The sequence below is a fragment of the Delphinus delphis genome, chromosome 1, assembly GCF_949987515.2.
Source record: "Delphinus delphis chromosome 1, mDelDel1.2, whole genome shotgun sequence".
Classification (NCBI taxonomy): domain Eukaryota; kingdom Metazoa; phylum Chordata; class Mammalia; order Artiodactyla; family Delphinidae; genus Delphinus; species Delphinus delphis.
Genome location: NC_082683.1, coordinates 108140110 through 108161238, shown reverse-complemented (window position 1 = coordinate 108161238; position 21129 = coordinate 108140110). Strand labels below are relative to the sequence as shown.

The window sequence follows — 21129 nt, the reverse complement described above, 5'->3', positions numbered from 1 at the left end:
GCTCAGTTTCCTCCTTGTCAAAATGGAGATAATAACAGTGTTTATATTATAGGCTATTGTGAGAATTAAATAAATTAATACATGTAAAGCACTTTAGAAGAGAGCTGGGCACAGAATGGTAAGTACACATGTCAAAATGTTAACGAATATGTAATAATTAATATTGTTATGTTATTTTATAACGATAACTGTTATTAGCATCTCCCTAAGAATTCCAACCTTGGCTCTCTTCTGTAACTTCTTTCTTGCCAATCCCCAATCTGGCCACAAGAGGCCATCGAAACCCACTGAGAGAGAGCCTCGAGACCCCTGGCGGCCACTTGAGGTCTCTGAGGCTCTGGCTCCAGCCACAGATATCCAGGGGCTCTCTTGGCCCACTTGTTGGGCTCCAGCCACAGATATCCAGGGGCTCTCTTGGCCCACAGTCTCCCGAGGACATCAGGTTCCTAGGTGAACTTGGTGGGCAGGCAGAGTCGGGGAAGAGCCTCAGGTAGACATCTACGCAAGCAACCCTACTGAGACAGACCTCAGGACACATGCAGGAGACTTCTAGGCTGGGTTACCCTAGTACAGCGGCTCCACAGCCAGGGTCCCTGTGCCTTTGGTTTTCTGTACCCTTCAGAATCTTTTTTGGGCACGCGTTCCAAGCAGGCTTAGGGGGAAATGAAGGGTGAGAGAGGGCTCCTGTTTCCCCAGTCCAAACCTCTGCAAGGTACTGCTGGCTGACCTGCAAGGCTGAATCCTGAATTTGGAGGCAGAAGAGTGGTCCTGGTTGCCTAGGAGTGTGTGTGTGATGTGTTTACAAATGCTCGCCTGAAGCTGGTGGAATCTCACTCCTTTTGTCCCTGGGTTTTGTTTTGTTCAACTCCAGGGCCAGATTGAGGTTGTTTTCAGATTTACTAAATCACCCTCCAACCCCATGCTCTAAATTTTAGAATTTCAGAGTTGGAGGAGATCTTAGCGATGACCTGGTCTACCACCCTCTTGTTACTGACTCAAGGAGGCTGAGTGACTTCCAGAGTCCGTAGTGTTAGAACCAGAATCCAGGTCTCCTAACTTCTCAGTGTTTTCCTCATCACTCAGATGAGGGTGTCGACTGAAAAAAAAACACACAACGTAAAAGTTGAGAATTACGTTTTATTTGGCAAATAATACTGAGGACTTAAGACTGGGACGCAGTCTCTCAGACAGCTCTGAGGGACTGCTCTGAAGAGGTTAGGGAAGAGCAGGATATATAGGAGTTTTATAACAAGAACCAGGCAGTCAGGATATCAAAAGAAGGACTTCCCTGGTGGCACAGTGGTTAAGAATCCGCCTGCCAATGCAGGGGACATGGGTTCAAGTCCTGGTCTGGGAAGATCCCACATGCCGCGGAGCAACTAAGCCCATGCGCCACAACTACTGAGCCTGCACTCTAGAGCCCGCGAGCCACAGCTACTGAGCCCACGTGCCACAACTACTGAAGCCCACGTGCCTAGAGCCTGCGCTCTGCAACGAGAAGCCACCGCAACGAGAAGCCTGCGCACCGCAACGAAGACCCAACGCAGACAAATAAATAAATAAATAATTAAATTTATAAAAAAGAAAGAATATCAAAAGATTACTGTTCATTAAAGAAAATAAGACATGTCAAGTTAACGAATTCAGTGCTTTTCTATGTATGGAAAGATGCAAAAGTCTAGGCTCACTGAAATCATTCCTTTGATATGTATCTCAGCTATCTGGGGCCAGTATCCTGTGTTTTCCCATCCTGAGTCTCCTCAGGGTGCATTGTTGGGGGTGTGTGTGTGGCTGCGGTGGCTGATAGCTTGATGGTGGGCATCCCATTTCCGTCCTGAGTTCTCTCAGGATTCACTGTCAGGGGAGCTGTAATGTGATGCCTTTTCTTTTTTAAAAAATATTTGGCTGTGTCGGGTCTTAGTTGAGGCATGCGGGATCTTCGTTGCGGTAGGTGGGATCCAGTTCCCTGGCCAGGGATTGAACCCAGGCCGCCTGCATTGGGAGCTCAGAGTCTTAGCCACTGGACCACCAGGGAAGTCCCTGTAATATGATGTCTTGCTGGCTGCAACATCCTTTGTTTACAGATATGGCAGGCAACATTTTTTCATTCACAAGGGCATAGCTGACTTGGGGTCCCTCTTAGTGGAATGCAGGAGGATAAGCAGTAACATACAGAGTCTTAGCTGTTGACTCATGAAAACTTGTTCAACTCTAAGTCCATATTGCTTTTCTGCAAATACTTTGCATTGCATGGTTTCAGAATACATAGAAACTCCTCCTGGCCATATTTCCTCTTGCTATAAAACTTTTTCTCCCCAGAATTCCTGGCACCTCAATCCCTCTGCTCACGTACTAGCCAAGCTCTACTCTTTTATCCAAATAGGTTTCTGTGTTGCACAAGCCAGCCTGACCTGGGAAGACCAAGATCCACTTTCCACAACTGGGGTCCATGTCTTTGCCTGTCCCAGATACCTAAATCCCAGGCCAAAGGCCTAGTTGTGTCCTCAGCCTCACCTCCGGACACCTCAGCAGCACATACAGAGGAAGTGAGTCACAACAAGGCGGGCGGCTTGGGGCACTGTGGGCGTGGCCATGCCAGCCCAGGGTGGTGGGGGATGGGTCACAGTGATCAAAATCTCTTGGTCCAAAACAGGCAGAGAGAGAGAGAGAGAGTGTGTGTGTGTTTCTAAACTGGTAGCATCATTCTAATGCCGCCTGAGGCCCAGTTTCCCTTTCTCCATCCACTTTCTCCTTTGTCTCCTGGGGGAGGGGTACACCCTCTTATCTTTATTTTTCAGGCCTTGTCTATTCAGCTTCTGCCCCAAACTTCCCCCACTGCTATCTTAAAAGAAAGTTAACTGGTCTTCAGTTCTCTGAGGAATCATTTAAAAAGTCTGGTGAGGACTTGGGAAAGTCTAGGAAAACTGCCCGAGAAAAGGGTTCAGAAACTAAAGGAGGGGAGCCAAGTAGGACAGAGATGGGGAGGGAGAAGAGGGGTACCCAAAGTTTAGCTGGGGCCCAAAGAGGAGACACTGGAACCCTGCTGGAAAAGGGAATCTGGGGAGGGCACTCAAGACAGACAGAGGGGACTTAGGACTTGGAAGGCAGAGGAAGGGGGAGAAACAAAGGGGTAGAAAGATATGATATGCTAATAAAGTTCAGCCTGGGGCAAAGAAATTAAGGGCTGGAGGGGTTGCTGGGAACTGGAAAATCAGGCAAGTCTGGGGCTAAAAAAAGGCTGGAGAGTCCCCTGGGTACCGGTTCAGGGGGTGAGGGGCCAGGGGCCAGGGGGTGGACCAAGTCTCATTTCCCCAATGTAGGCCTGGGCCAGGGGTCCCACTGCAAAGAGCAAAGGAAAAGTTTGTAAGTCAGTCAGCCTCTGCCTCTCTACCTCTCCAGATAGCGTCTTAAGTGAGGGCCAAGCTCTCAAACTGGGTTAGTGGGAGGTCACATTCTTTCCTAAGAGAACTGTCAAAGCACCTGAACTTGTCTAGATAAACCATGAAACAAGCTACTGTCAGAGGTTCTAACGGTGACAGTATAAAAACGCCATTTCATTAAGGTAAAAAATTAAGTTACCTCTACTAGGCGGGCTCTCTCTCTAAATAAACCCTCAAACACATCTTAGTCACACTCTGTCCTCATTAGGAATCAAGGCCAGTTTTCTAGGATAAACATGTTGCCTCTTCCTGAAACATCAATTTTACCAGTCCAAGGGAAAAACATTTTAAAATATGAACTTGAATACGGATAAACGTGGTCTAGATTTAAAACTCAAATACATTTTACACAACAAAAGTTGGGGTTTGGCTCCTTCAGAGTCTGCTACTGTAGGTTATGTGTGCCACTGGGGGTAGGTTTTACAGCACTTGGGTGGAAACGCTGTGAGTTTTAAGGCAGGTCTTGGGTGGGGGACGCCCTAGGGGTCGGAGGCTCTGCGCTGGGAAGGGCAGCCGAATCTCGAGGGTCCGCTGCCTGAGTCGGCCCTGGAGGTGCTCGGCCTCGGCGCGCGGCACTTGGGATGGACTCGCAGAGGCTGCGCCGGCCGGGAGCCGGGGAGCCACCCTCCCTCCGCTGCCCAGTGTGTCTGGAGGGGGTAAGTGTGGCAATTGGTCGGGCAAAGAGAACTGGGGGCCGCAGCCGGGCGGAGGTCGAGGACCTCAGTTGGGGGCGGGCGGAGTGGTGCAGGGGCCCGACCGCTCCGCGCCCCGATCCCCGGGGACCTCGCGGGTCTGTCCCAGGGTGCCCGGGACTACAGCGCACCTCTAACGGAGAGACTGGGAGAGTCCCCACACTGCCAGCTCTCATCGGGGACTTCTCCCCCAGTGCGGTGATTCTACTTGGCTAGGCCGCCGGCCGGGCGCCGCGAGGGCTCGGGTCCTCGCCTCGGTCTCCGCCGCTCGCCCCGGGCCGCGGGCCGGGAAGGGGGCGGTGGCAGGCGGCGGTGGCTGGGCGCGGCTGCCCCGCGCCGAGGCCCCGGCCCCGCCGCCCGCCCTCCTTTCCCTTTTCGTCGCCGGGCCGCAGGCCCACGCCCAGTCTCCCGGCTCCTGTGTTGCTCGCGGCCTTTCTTTCCCGGGTTGCCTGGGCTCGGTCTCAGCTCGGCTGGGCTCGGCGGGCGGCAGGAGGAGGAGGGAGAGGGAGGGAGCGGGCAGGCGGGCGGGCGGAAGGGGGAGGAGGGAGGGAGCTGGCAGGCGGTCGGGAGGGCAGGCGGGCGGAAGGGGGAGGAGAGGAGTGAGCGGAGCCAGTTCGGAGGGGGCCCGGAGCTCGGACGAGAGGAGAGACGGAGCAGCGGCTCCCGGCCCGGCCAGCTCCGCGACGCCGCTGCCGCCGCCGCCGAGTGAGTCGGGACGGCCTCCCGGGAGCCCGAGGCGCCGCGCGCAGGGGTGGGGCGGGACGCGGCGCGGAAAAGTTGGGAGAACTGGGGTCCCGTGAGGACGCGGCTCCACGGACAGGGCCGGCGGGGAAGGCAGCGGGCCGAGGAGGGGAGAGGGGCCCGGGCGCGGGGCGCCGCAGCTGGCTCGGGGCCTCTGCCGGGTGCGCTCATGGCGGCGGGCCTGGGGGAGGGCGGGCCGGAGCGCCTCGCGGGAGCGGCCGGGCCCCCAGCGCCGTCCGAGGGCAGGCTGGCCGTGCGCCTGGGCGTCCCTGGGCGCGCCGCCCCAAGCCCGGAGGAGCCTTCCTGGGCAACAGGTAGGGACCAGGAGGTGGGGACGCGGGGCTGCTCGCGGACAGCTGAGCCCCAGGCGCCCCTTTGTCGGGGAGTAGGCAGCTCCGGTGACCACTTGCATGAGAGCCCCCTGCCCGGCTGCGGGCCCGCGTCGTGGCCCCTGGCCTGGAGGGTCCCGTGGCTATAGAGTGGGAGGAGAGTGGAGGGTCTTGCTTTTTCTTACCGGTTCACTGTGCCCACTCCGGGAGGGAGGTCAGAGCGTCCATGTGCTTAACGGGAAACAGGAAGGTGCGGCTCTAAGTGTCTATCCCGGCCCCCCAAGGCTAAGGCTCTTGTACCGTTATGGGGTGTGTGGGGCTGCGGTCGGGGGGAGCTTCTGGTGAAACGGGTTTTCTGGGCCTCCCCTCCTGGCTAATTTTTGGCCCGGAGGCTCTCTGGAGAGTAGGTTAATTGCATGTGTGTGATTATAGTCTTTGGCCTCAGCTTAGGGGTTCACTTCCCAAGCCAGGTTCTTGGCATCAAAATCTGGTCTGTCACCTGAGTAGACAGGTCCAGGAAGCAGGGGGTTCTGAGGATCCTGAGCAATGGATTGAGCCCCTCTTTCCAGAGAATTGAATCAGGGAAGGCTTCCAGCAGGTGATCACTCCCTCCCACATCTGTGTTGGAAGGGTTGCTGTCCCGTACCAGAGTCGAGGTGACTGGGCCCCATGTGGGTGGCCGACAGTGCTTGTGATGGGACTCCTAAGGGTAAGGACTTGTCTGCAGCCTCCTCCCACTGGGCCTGGCCCTAACCATACAGCGACCTGCACACCCTCTGTTCTGAAGAGAGAGAGTTCCTTGTCTGCTGTGATGCCCCACAATCCACTCCCTTCACTGGGGCCTCTGGCCAGCTTTCCCCCTGGGAAGGAGGGCTTCCACTTTCCCCTGTCACTGGCCACAGGCTGGCTGATCCTTTACTGTGCCTTCTGCACACACCCCCTCCTGCCCCCCATCTTCCTCTTCCGCCTGCCCATGGGGGCTGTAGTCTCATGCAGTATTCGGGTGTGTTGGGGCCTCTGGTGGGGCAGCTCAGAAAAATGAAAATTTGGGGACCTATACTGCAGCCTGGAGCAATGACACTTCTTCTTGGCTTCATCCATTGCTCGCTGCCTTCTAGTTCATGACCTGCTGTTGCTCCCTGAAAAAGTTTTCAACAAGGAGGACTATTCAGGTCCTCTTCCACTTCTTTTTTGTAGTCCCTCAGGCTTCAGTGGAAGCTGGGAGTCTGTGGGACCCTCTCTTTGTCACTCTCTCTTCCCTTACTTACTGATCCTGTTATATTTTCCTTAATTATTCCTCCAAACTGAGAGCTGCTGGGACCGTTATCCCATTGAGTCTGTGAGATCTCTTCGTCCCAGACTCAAACTTCTGCCCTCCTAGCCAGCTGGGTCTACAAGCCCCCATGGGGACTTTCTGCCCCTTTTCGTCCATCGGTGAGGGTCTGGGACAGGTCAGTCAGAGTTGGGGCAAAAGTTGGGGGCTGGGCGGAGCCCTGTTCATGTTGCTGGTAATCCAGTGCCCACGAAATCCCCGCTCTGCTGGCCCCTCTCCAGCCTGTGCCTCAGAAAGTGGTGTCTGGGTCTCTGGGTGAGGATGTGTGTCTGTGAGAGAGAGAGAGACAGACAGACAGACAGACACACACACACACACACACACACACACTATTGTCATGTGTGTGGGGGAGTAAATTCTATAAGTGGAAAAATATTTATAGGTGTGATTTTCTCCACCAGGAGATTAAGTAACGTGACCCAGAAAAGCAGGGTTGTCTCCCTATCCTGAGGGAACATCCCCTTTTCTTGACCCAGCTTTTTGTTTGTGGGATCCCTTTACTTGGCTGGGTGTGCCAGGGATGCCACTGGGAGCAGACTGATTGGTTCTGTGGGGAAGTGTAAATGAGGCCGGCTGGGAGCCCCTGTTGTCCTCCCTTCCCCGTCACATGGAGTCAGAAGTCCTGACCCTGCTGAATCTGGTGCCTCTCCCTGCTGGGCTAGGCCCTGGGGGGTGACGGGCAGGGCTGGGGCAGTTGCTCCTCTGCTAATGGAAGTACTGGGTGGCAAGGGAGGGCTATGGTCACAGAAAGCCTGAAACCCAGGTGTGAGAGAGCCCTAGTTCAGAATCTGCCTCTCTGGACTCCTGACACATCATGCTCTCCTGCTCACACCATCTTCCACTCTCCCTGCTTGGAGCAGGAAGGGGACAGGTGCTGTCTTGTCCTGGGGTTGAGATCTTGTCCAGGCGCTTGCCCTTGACCTCTCTCTGACCCTCTGCCTACTCCCCCAGCTCCTCATCTTCTTTGTCAGGATCAGACTGGCATAAGACATTCCTGGACGCCAGGAATCAGGGAGAGGGGCTCCACTCATACCCTCCAGGACCCCAGCCAGCCCTCTGAATCTTTAATCCTCACAATATCTGTGACAAGAGAAACTTCCCTGCCGGTTTCCACTGACCGGAAGCCGGGTCAGGGATGGGACCCAATTTCTAGGCCTGACAGTGCCCTTGGCTTTAAACCTCAATGGAGGAGAAGTTGGGCTCCAAGAGGTATAGCAGTGAGGTGACTGGGTCAGGTCTATTTCCTCACCTCCAATCAAGCTAAGCAAAAAAGTTGGAAAGGAAGAGCCAGAGGTGTGCCACCACGTGTAGGCATTCTGCCTTGTCCCTTCTCTACTAAATTTTCTACAACTTCTCTCCAGGAAAAAAGTGTGTGTGTGTGTGCGCCTGGTTGTGTGGGGAGAGTTCTACTGTGGATAATTGTGTTTTAATTTTGTTTAGTTCAAAAGGCTTCCATCTCTTTTAACTAATTAAGTATTTCTTCTGGCTGAGGTGGAAGGGGAAGTGGCAGTACCCTCAGGAGCTGAGGCCTGGAGTGTGTGTGTGTGTGAGTGTGTGTGTGTGTGTGTGTGTGTGTGTGTGTGTGTGTGTGTTGCTGGGGGCGGGTGGAGCTGAAGCTCCTTTACTGACAGTGCTGACCTCTGAGAGAGCAGTGACCAGGAGTGGGGACAAGAGGGTAAAGTCCTTGAGCTGGAATACAGACCCGTGACAGGCTGAGAGGGATTTCGCAAGTGCTTCTGTGGTGGGTGGGGGCGGAGCCGTCGGAGGAGCAGCCCAGCACAGCTGTGATACGATCAGCCTTCAGCTGTAGAGCGGCACCATTTGGTTTCCAGTTCACAGCGGAGAACAATCTCCCAACTCTCTTTCCTCCCTGGCTGGGAGGGGACTACCTTCCTTCTGTGTCAGCTTTTAGTCTCAAGGCCAGCCTGGATACCACCCACCGAGCCTCCCTCCTGGGAGAACGAGGGGTCGGGAGCCTGGCAGATTTGCCCTTGTCATCCTTCTGGGTTCACTGCTCAGTCCCAGGACTGCCAGGTGTTGTGTGGTCCCAGCATCACTGTCTCTTAAGGATCATCTTGCTGCTTCTCTCAACTCCAAGCAGCTGCTGTCCCCGCTTGGGCCCCAGATCATTCCCTTCCTCATTCAGGTATTCAAGTAGTCACTAACACCCTGTAGATCCTTTCTCTTTCAGTGGAGGAAAGGGGGGAGGCGGGGGAAAGCAGCAGCTCTTTCCTAGCTGAGGGTATTTGTGATGGGTGTTCCCCACGCAGACTAGTACTTTATTTTCTAGATGAGCCTTAAGAAGAAATAGCTCCTAATTCTACCAGATGTCTTAGTCTGCTGTCTCGACTCTCTGTCCCCCAATCCCTGACTCCCTGAAGCCTTGTCTTCATTTTGTTTCTGAGGATAGGCTTCAGATAGGGTTCTTCTGCCTTATGTTTAGGAACTGGATGGCCTGGCATGGGGTATTAATCTTGTGTGCAATATTTTGATGTCCATTGGTTGTCCTGGAGCTCAGCATTCTTTGGGAGCATAATTTTGCTTTACTCAGGCCTCTTAATTTTCCCTAGGACCTGCTGCCTCAGTGGCTTAGAGGGAAGGAGGAGGAAGGGTTTGCCCCAACCCTGCAATCCTTTCTTGGGCTTCCCTGGCAAGGAAGCTTCCAGTTATGGGTTGCTTGGGGGCACTAGGGGGAGGCTGGAGAGTGCGGGGAAGGGAGGATGCCTCTCACTTTAGTTAAGATTGTTGGCTACAGCTTCTAGGGCCAGATCCTGCCTGTCCTCCACTTGAGGATAGCAAAATGATGGAGAGACCCCAAGATTCTTAAGTCTAGGGAATCAGGACTTCTACGGGGTGTTAGCATCACCTTTGGTTGATGTGCATAGTAAATGTTAGAGCTGGAAAGCCACCATATTTCAGATGGGGAAACTGATTTGTCCCCATGGCCAGGACCAAAACCCAGGGCTTGAGTCTCTGCCCCTGCTCTTTCTGTTAACACTGTGAAATTTTTCATCTGTCTCTTCTTACACTGCTGCCTGCTTTGATGCCCTCTACCTTCCCCTTCCTCACTCAGGATGCTCCAGACCTTATATGACTACTTCTGGTGGGAACGGCTGTGGCTCCCTGTGAACTTAACCTGGGCTGATCTAGAAGACCGAGATGGACGTGTCTACGCCAAAGCCTCAGACCTCTATATCACACTACCCCTGGCCTTGCTCTTCCTCATCATTCGATACTTCTTTGAGCTGTGAGCATACCAACATACCCCTATGCCTTCCCTGGCTGCCAGCCACAGTTTCTTGTACTTCAAGTTTGTCTCTTGCTGTTTAATTGGTCCTGGACCCTGGTGTTCTCACCACCCAGGTCCCTGCCTACTGTGTGCCCCCTACTGAAGGCAGCATTGTCTTTCTGAGGGCTCAGCACCCCCAGGCCCTTTCCTTCAATGGTTATTTGTTCTCACCCTCCACCCGCCTGGTCGCTAGTGAACACAGGCAGCTTTGTCAGCTATGGGCAGCCCAAGGCAGCCAGAGAGGGGGTTGCCGGGAAACTGAGGCCCAGGATAAAGTTGTCTGAGCTTGCAGCCCTGCCCCGCCAGCCCCCTAGCTTAGGGGCTACCAGGAGACTGAGGTGCTTCAAGAGAGCCAGACGGTCCTCACTCATATCCCTTCCCCAGTTACGTGGCTACACCACTGGCTGCCCTCCTGAATGTAAAAGAGAAAACTCGGCTGCGGGCACCTCTCAACCCCACTTTGGAGCATTTCTACCTGACCAGTGGCAAGCAGCCCAAACAGGTATGAGCTGCAGACCCTGTTCTGGGAGTTAAGAGTTCTGGTGGGGAGTGAGGAGGAGATAGGGTTGGAATGCCAGCTCTGGTGGCGGAAGAGATGGGAAAGCAGTGGGGCCAACTTGGGTCATTACTGGCAGAGGGTGGGGTGCTGCTGAGTTCTGAAGGGGAGTGTAATGGGCTTCTTCACTACACTCAGGCAGAGGTAGAGCTTCTGTCACGGCAGAGCGGGCTCTCTGGCCGCCAGGTAGAGCGCTGGTTCCGCCGCCGCCGCAACCAGGACCGGCCCAGTCTCCTCAAGAAGTTCCGAGAAGCAAGGTAGGGGAGGTTGGAACGATAGAAACTGGACGGCAGAGGAAGGTCTGATGTATTTTGGTGGGAGGGGTGGGTCATAGCTGTATGCAGGGAGATTATACCCAGCTGAGGAGGGAAATTCGGTTATTAATATCCGTGAGAGGCTATCTGGAGGGAGGTACTTGGGGGTTGGTTGGAGGGCTGTGCCGTTCTCCCACCCCACTCTCCTAGCTATTTCTGCTTCCTCTTCCAGCTGGAGATTCACGTTTTACCTGATTGCTTTCATTGCCGGCATGGCTGTCATTGTAGACGTGAGTGGGGATTACTGGGAGGTGGGAGTAGATTCTCTGGCAAGGTGGGATGAGGCCACAGAATTTGGGTCTCTTCTCCTTTAACCTCTCACCATCTCTCTGCAGAAACCCTGGTTCTATGACATGAGGAAAGTTTGGGAGGGATATCCCATACAGGTACGAGATGGGTCCTGATTCCTTACATGGGGTGATTAAGAGAACCAGCGTAGGATAGGATTAGGACATACACATTCTTGTGAAGAGATGATCTCGGAATATGTGACAGAAAGGACTGGAGTCATGGTGCTAAACATAACCTCATGTTCTGGGAGGGCTGGGTTTGGAGAGGTGAGACCCTTGAGTCCAGTTGCTCTGGGGTCCCTTACCTTCCTCTTTTCTTTCCCCTCTCCCAGAGCGTCATCCCTTCCCAGTACTGGTACTACATGATTGAACTGTCTTTCTACTGGTCCCTGCTCTTCAGCATTGCTTCTGATGTCAAGCGAAAGGTGGGTCAAGGGGCTGTGCCATTAAGCCTAGGAGCCAAAATGAAGCCCTGGGATGAATAGCCTCCCCTGTGACTTCTGGGTGCTTTGGATGGAGTTGTGGGATAAGTGGAATTAAAGGTGAGGGGGAGGAAGAATGGAGGCTAGGGACCAGGAAAAGGTCCTCTGGAGGCTGCATCTTTTCTACAGGATTTCAAGGAACAGATCATCCACCATGTGGCCACCATCATCCTCATTAGCTTCTCCTGGTTTGCCAGTTACGTCCGAGCAGGGACTCTTATCATGGCTCTGCATGACTCTTCTGACTACCTGCTGGAGGTCAGGATTTCTGGGCATTTCTTCAAGCCTAGAGACCCTGGTGCAGGTTCTTCTGTCCCTCTATCCATTTTCGGTGGGGTGGAGGTGGTGGGGTAGTTGTGGTGGGGGGTGGATGTTCCTGGGATCAAGGAGCTGGGGGCACAGAGCCAGTGTGGTAACTGGGGCGTACATAGGAACGTATACAGGAGAGTAGGGAGCTCATGATGGATGGGGGCTATCTACACAGTCAGCCAAGATGTTTAACTATGCGGGATGGAAAAACACCTGCAACAACATCTTCATCGTCTTCGCCATTGTCTTCATCATCACCCGACTGGTCATCCTGCCCTTCTGGTGAGTAGGAGGCGACACTATACTCCTGTTTTCAAGAAATCAGGAGTCTCCCTGCTCCGCACCCACATTTTCAGTCCTGCATCTTAACCCCTTCTTTTCTGTGTTCACAGTTCTTGTCTCTCCCTTTTCATCCCAAGGATCCTGCACTGCACCCTGGTGTACCCACTGGAGCTCTATCCTGCCTTCTTTGGCTATTACTTCTTCAATTTCATGATGGGAGTGCTACAGCTGCTGCATATCTTCTGGGCCTACCTCATTTTGCGCATGGCCCACAAGTTCATAACTGGAAAGGTGAAGCTTCTGTCCCCATTGTGTAGGCCCTACTCCCCTCAACTCTAGTACTGCCCAAATTCCCTTCCCATATCAGCAACCCTCTAAAAACTACTGGGGGGCCCTGGGTGTAGCTGGAAAAAGCCTACGGAGAGAGGCAGTCCTTAGGGGTTTGTAACCCTTCTCATCCCTTTCCACAGCTGGTAGAAGATGAACGCAGTGACCGGGAAGAAACAGAGAGCTCAGAGGGGGAGGAGGCTGCAGCTGGGGGAGGAGCAAAGAGCCGGCCCCTAGCCAACGGCCACCCCATCCTCAATAACAACCATCGTAAGAATGACTGAACCGTTGTCCCTGCTGCCCCTCAGATTAATGCATAAAGCCAAGGAACTACCCCACTCTCCCCACAGGGTCGCTTGAAGCTCTGGGGAGAAAGGAGAAAGCGAGAGGACGGTGTTCTTCTCTGTGTCCCCACCCCTGCTGCTTTTTCACCCAGTTGCCTTTAAACCAAATTCTAACCAGCCTATCCCCAGGGAAGGGGAGGTTGGTTATATCCTTGTTAGAGCGGGGGATGGTCTTATTTTCCTCTCTACTTTCCAAGTTGTCCTTTCTATTGCTTTCGAGACCTTTCCTCAGCTCCGGGGGTGGGGGTCACAACTCACATTCCTTATTCTTCAGAATCTGGCCCTAGCTCTCTGCCTTTGACTCCCGGACCTCCAGAGCCAGGGTCGTGCCTTACTGTCCCACCCGTGGGCCTCATTCTGCCAAAGTTGGACCAAGGCTCACCTTTCTAATCTCCCTAACTTGGACCAGAAACCAAAGCTGAGCTTTTAACTTTTTCCCTCCTAAGATACAAATGAATTGAGTGTAGGAGGGTGCACATGACCCTTATCCTACCTCTGCCAAAAAGTGGGGGCCACAATGGGGACTGCTCAGACAGTCTTTTGTTATTTCTCTGCCAGCTGTCCCTGTAGTCACAGGTCCAAGATCTTACTGCCTCCTTTCTCTGGCCTCTTTCCCTAGGCTAGCTGGTTTGGAGTAGAATGGCAACTAGTTCTAATTTTTATTTATTAAACATTGGGGGTTTTGGTTTTAAAGCCAGAATTACAGCTAGCGCCTGGCATTTCAGCAGAGGGACCACTTCAGACCAAAACGTACTGTTAATGGTTTTTTTAATTAAAATATATTAAAGATTAAGTAAAACACGGCAACAAGTGTTTGAGACTCTTAAGAACTGAGAAGAGGGATCAACTAAATAAACTAAGGTAGTCTTCCTCATGCCTTCCTCATGGTTACATAACATTTAAAAATTTCAGATGGCAAGTAAGAAAAAGCAAAAGTAGAGAAAGGTCAAGATTAATGACAGCTGCCCACTGGGAAGGATGGGGGAAAAGAGCTCTCTCATCAAAAGACCCCAAATTGGGAGTTGAGGGAGAGAAATCAAATCACAATCTTAGTTTTAACATCTTGTTAAAAGACTTCCAAGAAACAATACAAACCAGGGATAATAAAATACACAGCCCTCATTCTAGGAATAAAGTCTGTTAGAAGCATGAACACCTGAACAAATGTAGGATGGGAGGGGTGAGCAACAGGAGGACTGAAGGGATGTCAGGCCTAGGTTAGAGTGGTGACCTCTCCCACCTCTATGCCTCAGGAGGTGGGGGAGGGGCCCTGCCTGCTAGCACCACAGTGGAAGGGATCTCCTGATCCAGAACCCCCATTTCTATCTACTAGGAGCTGGGGGAGTAGCCAGACTAGAGACCTGGGGGTCAGAATTCAACAGTCAGGAAGACCCAGTTCCTGAGGAAAGGGCAGTTCAGGAAGGGTTCGGAAGGTTAGGAAGAAGGCTGTCCTCTAAAGAAGACGCCCTCTGCATTCGATGGCCCCACAGCAGCAAAGCAGCTCCTTGCCCTCCACGCTGCCCACCTCGTAGTTGTAGTCCCAGGTGAGTTCTGTCCCAGCCCGGATTCTCCTGAAGAGGAAGAAAAGGAAGGAGTGTGGTGAAACGGCAGATAACCCAGGCACCTGGGGTGACTGAGCATGCAGGTGGCGCCGGATCACAGATGGAGGAGCGACCCTTCAAATTTCTGTAGTCCTTGCCCCTCCCCAACCATCCCCTTTCCTGACTCCCTCTTACTTGCTGGCAAAGAAGGCCACCCACGGGAAGCGAAGATCATGAGTATCCACGAAGACATTCTGGACAAACAGGTTGGGGCTGCAGCTGTGCTATAGGGTTAAGGACAGATTCAAATAAGAACTAAGGAAACAGAATCTGGCTTTGTGGGGTGAGTGAGAGTTGGATGAAAACAATGCCATTTGATCCTCCCCATCACAACAGAGAAGTTTTGAAAGATCCTTTGAGATCAAGAATTTATAACAAGAAAAGGTGGGTTTACATAGTTGTGTTAAAAGTACTAGAAATGTGAGGACCATGGGATAATCAGCACATACAGGTGAGGGAAAGGGGTCTCACATTGAGGTAGCGGCCCAGGTTGCCTTCAAGCTTGGCATCGATGATGTAGCAAGACTCCTCCCCATCGTAGAATTGGCGTGTGTTCTTTCGAACAGGTGCACTCTCTCCCTTTTCCACGGATGCCATGTTGGTTGATTTAATGGCAATCCCATGGGTTGATTTAAGAGCAAAACCCCGGGTTGATTTTACTGCCACTTGGCGCTTCATTGGACCTGGACAGGAAGAATGGGGTTAGGCCTGTCCTACCTCATGACTGGATATTCTACTTCCATTTTTATCCCACCCAGGGCAGCTCAGGAATACCAATAAGCTGGGACTCTGAGGCAAAGAGCCTAGGTGGCATTTTTTTCAAGCAGGATTAGATCTGGTGGATAAAGGGGCTGAGGGAAAAGAGTAGGGAACTGGGAAGAAGAGAGGGAAGGGATGTGTCAAACATTGATATTAACAGTTTAGCTGGGAGTCAGGGAGCCCTCCCAGAGATGCTTCAACCCTCAGGATCTGAATTTTCCCTCCAACTGGTTCTTTCCTACTACCCCCCAAATTCTTCCAGACTACCAGACATGTTCTTCTTGTCCTCAAAGTCATCCCCTTCAGAGCCAGAGGAGATGGTCTGGATATCATCACTGTCAACGGCTGTGGCTGAAGTCTGACCAGCAGTGGGCTTTCGGCTGGTCCCGCTTTCCCCCTCACTTTCTGTGCTGCTGGACAGTGTCAGGATGTCCTGGGGAAGCGGAAGGGTGAAAAGAAGGAATAAGGGTAAATGGAGAGGGCCCTTTTGAATCCCTGCTTTTACCTATGGTTACGCAGGAAGGAGCTCAGACTATAGCAAGATTAGATGCTGGGTGAAGGAAAATGAGGCAGGAAGTCAAGGCCAGAGAAATAAGATATGTAACAGTAATTATGGTGACAGACTTGATGAGGTGAGAATGTTCCTTTACTCAGACTATGAATAAAACAGAAAGCTGGGTAAGGTGCAGCTTGAGAAAGGTCACTTACGTCAGGGTTTGACTGAGCAGAGGCCATGAGTCGTCGGCTCTGATGCATGCTAGTCTTACTTGGTGGGCGGCGAAGTCCTTCAGTCTTCACGGGAGAAGGATTGTAACCATAATTTCGAGAGCTTTCAGTAACTCTGATGGGAGAGGAAGACATGAGAGGGGTCAGGTTACTGGATGTTTCTTAGGCTACTTCTGTAGGCTTTAGAGAAGGTAGACTTCGAAAAAGGTCAAAGAGAGAGGCACTCACACTGACATCTTGTTCCGGTCATCAGGGTCCTGGAAAAGAGAGCAAGTGAAGGGTTAAATGTTTTCATGGTCCTGGATAACAAATCCAACGATTACAGACTTCACCTCAAATGACCTCCAAAGACATTAGCCAGTAACAGGTACACTATCTAAAGTGGAGTGTGTGTGAAGAAATTCCTCTGCAAGTTAAGAGTAACAATCACTCTCATCAGGAAGCCCCCCTGGGAGGGGTCTTTAACCCTTCCCAACAATAGGGCATTAAAAAATGTACACGGAAAACACCATGGGCAGAATCTTACGAGGACAAGGGACAGTTCACCACCTGTAATGTGCTAAGTTTCAACATCATTAAAAATACACGTAAGATCAATTCTTGTAAGATCATTCTACTATAATAAAAGAAAGCAATGATGTAGATAACTTGAAACAGCAATTAAAAAAAATTACTTATAAACCCTTCACTTTGGAATAAATCAGATACTTTCCCCCCAGCAGGCTGACTTTAAAATAATTTGGTTCTTTAAACCAACACTAGGAATGTATTAGGGGTAGGTTAATCAGATTTGCCACAGAAATATCCATCAAGTAAATAATCTGTATGTGAAGACTCATGAGGGAATTCCCTGGCAGTCCAGTGGTTAGAATTCCACGCTTCCACTGCAGGGGGCACAGGTTTGATATCTGGTCAGGGAACTAAGATCCCACAAGCTGCGTGGCACGGCCAAAAAAAAAAAAAAAAAAAAAAAAGACTCATGGTGAGACCACATTGTTTGTTACCACAAAAAAGTTATACAAAAGCCACAATTCTCAAGAGTTTCCTGCCACTGCTTACCTCTTTCTTGGGCTGCTTGATGTCACCCTCATCCTTGAAGCCCAGCCCTGAGGTGGAAGCCTTCTCAGCCTCCCCTCTGCCTCCCCCAGCGTGACCTTCCCCACCTTCACTAGTTTTGAAGGATGAACGGCTATCAGAGTCAGCAAAGCCACCTTCACTGACACTATTGCAGCTCAACCACGAGGCCACTTTGTTCTTGGGTGTCTCTTCAGAGGAAGGTGGATTGCAGCCACCTACAGGGATCGATGGAGGGACAGGAACACGTGGGGGCCCAAGGTCTGGGGGGCGAGAGTCCTTGGAAGGCATCTCAGACAATCCATTCTCCTTCTGGCCCCGGGTCTGCCGCCGGGTAGCATAGCTGCGCCACACCGAGCTGGTGCTGAAGTCCTCATCTTTACAGAAGTTATCATCTGAGCTATCGTCATTGGACTCTTCGGGGTCCTCTGTACCGCTGTTGCCATCTTCCTGGTCCTTCAAGTCTACACCACTGCTGTCAGAGGAACAGGGGACATCACTCTCATATCCTTCCTTGAAGTTCTCCACGCTCTCGATATGGTCCAGATTGGCAAAATATTCATCACCCATTTCCAGGCCCTCCTTGTCGGCAAAGTCATCTGTCAGGATTTTGCCTGGGAATGAAGAGAAAGGCCTTCCAGGGTTATGAGGTGCTTTTAGAAAGAATAAAGTTCATTCCATCAATATCCAGCCCACCAGCAAAGAGAGTCAAATCGCCTCCATTATGGTGTCTCATTTCTCTTTGATGATACCTCCTTCTTAGCGTCTTAACTATGAGAATAAGCGGAACTTACTATAGTTTTAAATCTTGCCCTTTCTGCCATCCCATTCTTCCCCTTTACTTTGTTTACCAAAAGAGAGTTCTTCAGTTATGCTAAATCTCTGGGTGGAGTGGAGTGATGGGGGAAAAAATGAAACACTGGACTCTACTATCATGTCTCTCTGCTGAAACATCATGTCCACAATTTCATCCCTTTTTTTTTTTAAACACCTTTATTGGAGTATAATTGCTTTACAATGGTGTGTTAGTTTCTGCTTTATAACAAAGTGAATCAGTTATACATATACATATGTTTCCATATCTCTTCCCTCTTGTGTCTCCCTCCCTCCCGCCCTCCCTATCCCACTCCTTCATCCCTTTTTGTTCTCATCCTCCTGAAGCACTTCTGTCCCTTCTTGATCCACCCAGACAGGCACATCACTCATGTTCTTTATAGAAGAAAATTCTGGCTTCCCCTTTCCCCCAGTTCACATGTTAAGCATTCTTAAGTTCAACTTGTCTATGATTCAATGTCCCACCGTGTCCTAACCCCAGAAAGCAACCCTTTCATTTCATCACCAACCTGCATAGATACAGACAAAAGAGCCTTTGGCAATGTCATCCAAGCAGCGGATACCCCAGCCCTTGTTCTGGGTCTTGAAGAGCTGCAGTCGAACCTGCAGTCCATGCTGCACCAACCGGTTTGTGCACATGTTTGGGTCACAATTGCAGCGTTTGTTACACTCATAAACTCTGGGAGGAGGTCACAATAAAATCAATCATAACATGATCACTAGAGCATCCATTACATACACAGAACTTTTATAATTTTTAAGGTGTCATCATTTATCAGGTAATGATCTAAATGAGCAGATTTACTGAACTGTCTATGCTCTTTGATTCACTTGGGAATATAGCCCAAAGAAATAACTCAGAAGGGGGAAAAGTGACTGATACAGATATTTATAGCACTACAGATAGTAACAGTGAATAACAGAATGCCTAACGACTGGAGAAAAGCTAAGCAAACTATGAGGTGAATATGGATTCAGAGACATTAAAATAAGTCAATTTGTAGAAACAGATACATAAAATAAGGATACTTAAGGGACTTCCCTGGTGGTCCAGTGGTTAAGAATCCGCCTTACAATGCAGGGGATGCGGGTTCGATCCCTGGTTAGGGAACTAAGATCCCACATGCTGCGGGGCAACTAAGCCTGCGCGCCACAACTACTGAGCTCGCGCACCTCAACTAGAGCTCGTGTGCCACCAACTACAGAGCCCACGCACCCTGGAGCCTGTGTGCCACAACTAGAGAAAGAAAAAAACCCCGCACGCCACAACTAGAGAGAAGTCCATGTGCTGCTACAAAGAGCCCATGTGCTGCAACTAAGACCCGACACAGCCAAAAATAAATAAATCTTAAAAAAAAAAAGAAACGAAGCATCTTTGTTAGGTCCCTTAAAACCCCACCGGGGTTGGGAAAGTATTAGTGCTCATATACTCTGTTTACAGCTGATAAAACAGGATCAGCTTGGAAGCAACAAGGCCAGAATTTGATCTCAGGTCTAATCACCAACACATGAGATTTTCAGAGTAGCTATACTGAGTATCATTCATTCATTCATTCAACAAAATTTGAATGGTTACTATGTGCCATGCACTGGGTAAATTAGCTGCTGGTGATACAATGGTGAGCAAGACAGACAAGGTTCCTGCCCTCATGGAGATTACCTTCTAACGGAAAAGAGAACAAAAACAAGTCAACAAATAAAATAAAGTTGTCACAGATACTAAAGGACACTCTCTCAATGAGAGAATGAAGGGAGTGAAAATGACCTAGTTTTAGAGTGACCAGGAAAGGTCTCTCTGAGGAGATGAGATTAAAGCTGAGAGCTCAAGGTTAAAGAAGATAATCATGCAAACAACAGTGGAAGGATGCCAAGAAGAGGGCACAGTACGTACAAAGCCTCTTGAGGTAGGCTGGCAAACACTGGGTGAACTGGATCCAGGCACTGAAGAATATCAGTGTGGTTGGAACAGTTTTGGAAGTAGAGAGATAGGAAGGAGCCAGATAGTACATTGTCTTGTGATCCAAGATTAAGAGTTAGAATAATATCCAAAGTGCAGTGGAAAGCTTTTAAAGAGTTTTAAGCAGGGGAGTGACATATTTGTGGTTATTTGAAAATATTCTTATGAAACATTTCAAACATGTAAAAAAGATATAATGAACAGGCACCTACTACTCAGCATTATCAAATCTAAATGTTGTTACAAGATTCAATTTTGTTTATAATTAAAACATAAATGATACAATGCAGCTAAAGCTAACAGGTGTCTTTTCCTTTGCTTAGTTTTCAATACGCACTCAGCTCAAATTTATGTCCTGATTTCCCCAGTAGTCTCAATCTCCTCTGAAGATACTCAAAACCATCAGGTTTTCTATCAAACCCCCTTTCCCAAAAGTCTCTCCTGCAGCCAAATCTGACCTGCTCTGACACTGGCTGTTCTCTACATCTGGTGCACAGCTGTCAGCCTGGAAGCCCCCTTGACTTCACTATCATGTGGGATTCCCCTCACTCCTCTTTTGAGCTGGAGCCTCTGTTTCCTGGATCAGTATATGCCTTCTTCTCTCTTGTCTTTTCCCCCCCATTTTAGTAGACATTTCCAGTAATTTTCTGAGAGGGAAAATAATGGAAAATTTTGAGGTGTTTCATGTCTAAAAAATGTCTTTAGGGACTCCCCTGGTGGCGCAGTGGTTAACAATCTGCCTGCCAATGCAGGAGATAGGGTTTGATCCCTGGTCCGGGAAGATCCCACATGCCACGGAGCAACTAAGCCCATGTGCCACAACTACTGAGCCTGCACTCTAGAGCCCACAAGCCACAACTATTGAGCCCGCGTGCCACAACTACTGAAGCCCATGAGCCCTAGAGCCCACGCACCCCAACTACCTAAGCCTACGTGCTCTAGGGCCCACGTGCCACAACTACTAAGCCTGCGTGCTGCAACTATTGAAGCCCGCAAGTGTACAGCCCACGCTCCGCAACAAGAGAAGCCTGCGCAACACAATGAAGAGCAGCCCCCGCTTGCCACACTAGAGAAAGCCTGTGTGCAGCAACGAAGACCCAACGCAGCCAAAACCAAATAAGTTAAAAAAAAAAAGAAGGCTTTAGCCTACTTTAACCAACAACTGATAGTTTTCCTGGGTTTAGAACTCTAGGTTAGAAATAATTTTCCTTAGAATTCTGAACAGATTCCTTAATTGCCATCTAGCTTCCAATGTTATTTTGAGAAGGCCGAAGTCACTTTGAATTCTTTTTTTTTTTTTTTGAATTCTTGTTTCTTTTGTGGTCTCTTTCTCTTCTCTAGAAGGTTTTAGTATTTTCTTTTTGTCCTCAGTGTTCTGTGGACACAATGATCACATTTTATCATCATGTGTTTTAGTGGGGATCTATTTTCATCCGTTATGCTAGGACCT

The 21129-nt window shown here is 50.5% G+C and overlaps 2 protein-coding genes across 3 annotated transcripts in view; one reads left to right on the top strand and one right to left on the bottom strand.

The window, feature by feature from the left end:
- The first annotated feature begins 4718 nt into the window (after positions 1–4718).
- Positions 4719–13527, top strand: CERS2 (ceramide synthase 2). Its single transcript, XM_060029533.1, has 11 exons — positions 4719–4837; positions 9609–9782; positions 10209–10326; positions 10519–10637; positions 10867–10924; positions 11030–11080; positions 11317–11409; positions 11596–11724; positions 11951–12057; positions 12195–12348; positions 12528–13527. The coding sequence occupies exons 2-11, from the start codon at positions 9610–9612 to the stop codon at positions 12666–12668; spliced, it is 1143 nt and encodes a 380-aa protein (XP_059885516.1). The 5' UTR covers positions 4719–4837; position 9609; the 3' UTR covers positions 12669–13527.
- A 250-nt stretch (positions 13528–13777) lies between these two features.
- Positions 13778–21129, bottom strand: part of SETDB1 (SET domain bifurcated histone lysine methyltransferase 1) — a 30056-nt gene continuing 22704 nt past the window's right edge. For both annotated transcript variants that reach the window (XM_060029511.1, XM_060029517.1), the window contains exons 15-22: positions 18232–18401; positions 16874–17502; positions 16043–16071; positions 15797–15929; positions 15356–15521; positions 14801–15012; positions 14465–14553; positions 13778–14299 (exon numbers count right to left, since the gene is read on the bottom strand). In XM_060029511.1, coding sequence (XP_059885494.1) covers positions 14182–14299; positions 14465–14553; positions 14801–15012; positions 15356–15521; positions 15797–15929; positions 16043–16071; positions 16874–17502; positions 18232–18401 — 1546 coding nt within the window. In that variant the 3' untranslated portion in view covers positions 13778–14181. The remainder of the gene's footprint in view (positions 14300–14464; positions 14554–14800; positions 15013–15355; positions 15522–15796; positions 15930–16042; positions 16072–16873; positions 17503–18231; positions 18402–21129) is intronic.